This window comes from Cucurbita pepo, chromosome 3 (genome assembly GCF_057944985.1).
Source record: "Cucurbita pepo subsp. pepo isolate OVF chromosome 3, ASM5794498v1, whole genome shotgun sequence".
In the NCBI taxonomy this organism is placed as follows: Eukaryota; Viridiplantae; Streptophyta; class Magnoliopsida; order Cucurbitales; family Cucurbitaceae; genus Cucurbita; species Cucurbita pepo.
Window position 1 is genome coordinate 1477293 of NC_141800.1, and position 6062 is coordinate 1483354.

General features: G+C 34.8%; 1 protein-coding gene across 1 annotated transcript; it reads left to right on the forward strand.

Moving 5' to 3' along the window:
• The first annotated feature begins 1122 nt into the window (after positions 1-1122).
• On the forward strand, positions 1123-5822 carry LOC111791240 (ubiquitin-conjugating enzyme E2 variant 1C). Its single transcript, XM_023672503.2, has 4 exons — positions 1123-1341; positions 4502-4641; positions 5026-5151; positions 5425-5822. The coding sequence occupies exons 1-4, from the start codon at positions 1308-1310 to the stop codon at positions 5563-5565; spliced, it is 441 nt and encodes a 146-aa protein (XP_023528271.1). The 5' UTR covers positions 1123-1307; the 3' UTR covers positions 5566-5822.
• Positions 5823-6062: the final 240 nt, after the last annotated feature.

Sequence of the window (6062 nt, forward strand, 5' to 3'; positions counted from 1 at the left end):
TTGAAAGAGCACCAAATTCTTTGTTTCTTTTATTTGGTCTCAGCTCCCTTCGTTTTGTCTTCTGCACAACACATCGTTAAACCATAATTAAACTCGTACTTGTAATCTCTACTGTTCTATCTAATCAAAGTATAAATTAATATTATTTTTTGAAAGGCCTTAAATTCATATATATATATATATATACACATGGGGGGGGGGGGGGGGGGGGTGAAAGAAAGTTGGGAGCATACTATAAATAAGTAACAAAATTAAATAGAATTAAGTGCAAAGGGACCCATCTTCTGAATGAATATTTCTTGAATTTATTTCAATCTTCCAAATAAAGAAGGATTTAGTACAAAGATTAAAAACCCTAAAGTGTAGATTAGAAAGGCATATAAATGCAAAGAGTAATGGATGGAAGGCAGTTGAGGACAATTGAGATTAATACCAATTAATTCAATTTTTTTTTTTAATTAATTAGTGAAACTGCATTGATTTTGCATTTTATTTGTGTATTAATAAACTTATGCTAAAATAATACATGAATTAATTGGACATGCAATCATTCTAGCTTCTATTTATATGCTATATTTAGGTCAACTCTATTTGGTTTCCAACTACTTTTTCTGCTTAATCCAACTTCTTATTTATTATCCTATTTAATATATTTTTAAATTCTATTTAATACTTTGAACCGGTGAAGCGGATGATATTAATGGGTCAAAACAGACAATATCTACTAGTTAGTGGTAGGCTTGGATTCAAAATTAGACTCTTAAAAAGTATTCCTTATTTATTATTATCGAAAATAAATATTGAATATTAAGGAAACAAATAGAAAGAATAAATATACTAAATAGATTGTCATCTTTTAAATAATTTCCAATTTAATATCGGAAAAAAAAAAGCTTAAAATTGTTCAATTTTTATATTAAATAATTGAGAATTTGGAAAATTACCAAAAATATTAGGGACCAATCCACACAATTTTCTAGTAAAGGCCCAATGGATTGGAACATGACGGGCTTAGTTTTATAGAATATGGAGGCCCAGTTGTCGAAGGTTCCTACAGATTGAGGCCCATTTATTTTTCTGAGGCCCATTCAATATATATAGTCATTTATTCCGAAATAATAATTGATTTTCTTTGCCCCCTTTTCCTAACCTATCGATTCCACAAGCCTTCCAGTTTTCCTCTTTATTCCCCTCGTTCCGTCCATTTTATCTTCTTAAATTCTTCTTCTTTTTCAAGTGTTCCATTTCCTTCACTCTTCGATCAGATCCTTGCTACCTGATCGTAGTTAGCCATTTTTTATTCATCTATGACGCTTGGTTCAGGAGGCTCGAGTGTTGTTGGTTAGTCTTTTTAATCTGTTCGTCAAAATTTGATTGATCTCAAGCTTTCTCTTTCAAATCCTTCAATTTTTTTTTTTCTTTCTGATTTGACTATTTCATCGATATTTTTATTGTTCGTTGATGGACTGGTGTTAATTGTTCAATATTTTAACTTTTATTTGACCCCTTTGCAAATATCTGTGCGTTGCATTCTCCGCCGTTGATGTATTTGCTTCTGTTACTCATGTTTTTCTGTGTGTTCTATGAGATTCGGTTTTCTCTGAAATCTAAATGCTATACTTGATTTTGTAGGTCAAACTAGTTTTGGTGTGAAATAATGTTGGACCTTCGTGATTGAACTCGTCTTTACTTTATTGTGAATACTCTCTGTGGCTTATTTTGGATAGATGTCCGCTACATCGTTTTTTTTGGGGGGGAGGGTTTGGGTACTGGCTATTGTTTATGTGTATTTTGTGAACTAGAAACTCTGACACGCTCCAGACCGATGAATCACATTTTTTGTTGTTGTATAAATGCCTGTATCTCGTAGCTGTCTTAATTACATGTATTCTTGGGGCTCTTCTACATCATCTTGTATTTTGGCTACGTTTTAAAGTCAATTTGTAATCACGAATTCAAGGTTAATTGATTTCATTAATTATCTCAAACATCTAAACGAGGAGAAAAATGGTCTGCTTTTGACTGTTCCAGATTTTTCTTTACATACATAACGTACTTTAGAAGACTTTTTGAAGCTTAGGATGGAGACTTGCTTTGGACGAGGCTCAATTGAACTCTGTAAACAAAAACGTAAAGAATGAGTAGAACTTGTCTGTGATAATAAGAACGGTGTTGAATGACATTTTAGGATCTTTCTTTAAGTAAGTAAAAATTGGATATATGAGTTTTTTAATTTTTAATAATGATGATAATAGTTATTCTTAGTAATACTGGATAATGCAATTTGATGGTTTTTATCAATGCTTTTGTATTTAGATTGAGGATAATCCCTCAAACTACTTCAAGGCTTGTGCCTCACCTCTTTAGACGAAAATATCTCGATGCTGTTTTTTACTTTTATAACATTGTTTGGATGTCACTTAAGCCTCAGACATGTAAAAAATTAACTCATGCACTTTTTCCTCCAAGTTTGACTGAACAATAGACTTTGCAAATGATTGAACGGGAGTATGCTAGTTAAGCTTTCACTGAAAATTGTGCATTTTTCTTAAAATCAAAGTAGTTAATTTACAAATGTAGACTGTAATTTATATAACATGAGTAGGATGTGTTTGGGGGATCATCCTGCCAGTTTTTTTATCCCTAAGCCTCATTAAATAATTTGGATAATGATGTTTTCATCGGTTTCCTTCGCTGTCTCCCAGTCACCTTCAGTGAGAGCCAATACGCGTAGAGCCTTCATCGCTTGAGTGATCAAGGGGTGCACACAATAAGTCGCACATTTTGAGTTGAAATTTGGCACCCGGAAATGTTGAGTTCATGGCAACCAATGTGAATGCTCTACTTAAGAGACCTTGGTAGTCGGCCCTCGTTTTCCCTCTTTGATGGCGAACAAGTCGAAAGACTTCTACCCTAGAATGCTAGATATTGTATTATTCCTAGTATATTTACTGGCATATTTTGACCATATATTAGCTCACCATGGCTCATCCTACCATTGAAATGTGTTCGAGTCAAAAGTTGGTCAAATGAAGGACTAGTAGTTAAAAAATCCAACATATGATTGATATGATAGAACTAACTCAAAGAAACATGCAATTCTTGGGAAAATCACTGAGATGTTCAAAATTTGGCTTACCGTATAGATTAAATGATAATATTGGAAGGACTTCATGATGTCAAGTTAGACTTATGCTAGACTGCTACCCAAGATTGACATAAACATGAAAGTGGAAAACGGAACCATCTGGGAAGATGAATACTTGTCCTGCACTAATAATTATGAGGTGTGGGAATGTGCGATGGTACAACAAGGGGTGGTTGAAATCAAATTGGAACTTGCCAAACCTAAATTTGAGCGGTAAGTAGTCAAGATTCAAGGGTTTAAGACTAAGACTAAGGTGTCTGAAGGGAGTTGAACCTTGGTGGAAGCTATAGATGTAACCAGGTGCTTATGATGTATGGTTGGAGTTTGAACATTTATGTAATTTAGTACTCGATTTTTTGAGTTTCCAGCCATGTCTAGGAATTTCCAGATTGTTACTATCAATCTCCGATTCTTGTCAGGGTAGGTCAGTGCTAAATTGCAAAACAATTTTGATGTGCGCTGTGTTCCAAGATAGACACGACCCAGGTGGTGTTGGATTTTCACATATTATGATTGATTTGCTAAATCTTCCTCGTGCTTATGTGGTACTCATTTGGAGCCCCCGTACAGAATTGTTTGATGGAAATTGGAAATATCTCTTTTTTTTTGTTACACCATGGAGTAAGCTACTTAAAGAGCAATTGCATCCTTAAAATTTGTGGCTTATTTTGTTGGGGTGTTAATTTTTGGCATGTGCTGAAATAAATGGCAATAGTTTGGTTGAATGAGGGCAGTTAAATGGGAATATTAGCATACTCTTTGCTAGGTCATGGTGATTTCTAGGGAGGCAAGTAATATTAACTGTTATATGTTGGCATCTGGGTGTAGTCGATATATGGAATAGTTTAAGTTTATCCGCATGGTTTGAGAGATTCGTTCATAGGAAGTGGTTATAAAAATAAATGGAGAGGAAGCCAGATGGGCAGTGCTGATAATGAGTTCTCCAAATAGCTTGGAATTGGGAGAATAAGAGGAAAATTCTCAAATTTCATCCTTCTTTTTTCCTATCTTTCCTTCATTCTAGTACGAATGTCAATTTGGTTCATCAATGTGATGGCATATGAAGCTTTTGATACAGAAGCACCATAATGAACATAAGAGAAATGTCTGACAGGACATTCTTGAATAATTTAGTACAATTATCAATATGATTATACTTCTCTATGAATAAAATGAATTGGTGTGGAGTGATTGTAAACCAGTCGGTTGGGTCCACTATTTTTCTATGTTGCTCTTTGTGAGGGCAAGTCGATTAAATAATTTGTACATTGCAGATTGTAAAGTTGTGTGATGTAGATGTCTCACCATTGTCAAAACTTGAGCATCTTCTAAAGTGTTTGCTTTCTATCACAGTTCCTAGGAACTTCCGGCTGCTGGAGGAACTAGAACGTGGAGAAAAGGGCATTGGTGATGGTACTGTGAGCTATGGAATGGATGATGGAGATGACATTTATATGCGTTCATGGACTGGCACCATTATTGGTCCACACAATGTAATGGCTTCTGCCCTTCTTTTCAGGAATTTTAGTTCATTGCCTTGCTCGTGAAGAAAATTTGAAAATTTATAATTCGTACTTACCACCAAATATATATATAATTCATCAAATATCATTCATTGCTATAGGCACTATTCCTGCTCTTTTCCAATTGTAATTAGCTAACATGTCTTTCTTCTTGAATTTTGGAGGAAAGTTCTTTTTTTTTTCAAAGCTTTGTATCAACAACATGAAGGGGCAGGGTCTGTAAATGGTTGGTACGATAAATGCTCTCAGGAGTTTTAAGCAGAAAATTGGCGGTCTACCTTATTTTACAATTGCTATTTTATGGCGATACGTATGGTGCAGTAAAAATTCATCATGCTTCTTTTTTTCTTGCAGACGGTACATGAAGGTAGAATTTATCAGTTGAAGCTTTTCTGTGATAAAGATTACCCTGATAAGCCACCAAGTGTTCGTTTTCATTCAAGAGTCAACATGACATGCGTGAACCATGAAACTGGAGTGGTATCTTTGTTTTTATTCACATAGTTGACAATATGAATCTCTCGGTATTTTTTTATTGAACTAAAAGTTGATATTTGAAAGAAAGACCAAAAGAGAAGTGTAATATGAATATATAAATTGTACATTAAACTTGTGTTTTCAGAATTTTAGCTCCAATAGCAGCAAGTACACCAACTGTTATATTTTGTCTACCTAGATTTTATTAACTGATCTTCATGTTCTTTCTCTACGGTGCTAATTTTGTTTTGTTACCCAATGATTGATTTCCAACAGGTTGAGTCAAAAAAATTTGGACTTCTTGCAAATTGGCAGCGAGAGTACTCCATGGAGGATATACTGACGCAGCTGAAAAAGGAAATGACAGCCCCGCATAACCGAAAGCTGGTCCAACCTCCAGAAGGCACCTACTTCTAGTTCCAAGATCATGAACACATGATCATATGGTGTGCTATATGCAAATATAGTTTGCAGTGCTGTGTAATCCTGTGGAAGTTGAGCACATTCCAGGAAAGAACCAAAATCTTGATGATGATTTGCATTGCTTCATCGTTGATCAATAGTCTTTTCCTTGTCCAATCTGTTAAAAGGGATGGTCTTTTAATGATGGAAAATGTGTCGATACAAATTTACCCAATAGTATTATCTAATTTGAGCGTTGGTTGTTTTCTGCATTACTCTCTCTCTCTCTCTCTCTCTCTCTCTCTCTCTCTCTCTCTCTCTCTCTTCTCAGCAGATTTGAAGAAGAACATTTGGATTATTAGGAACCCTTTTGTTGAAGGCTTTCGCAGGATAGATGGTTTCCATCGACTAACCAATCTACTGTAAATGGAGTTAATGTTCTTCTTCAATCTGAAAGACCTGGAAGTAACATATTTTAGGATAACAGGGACGTCTCTTGTGGCGATGAAAAG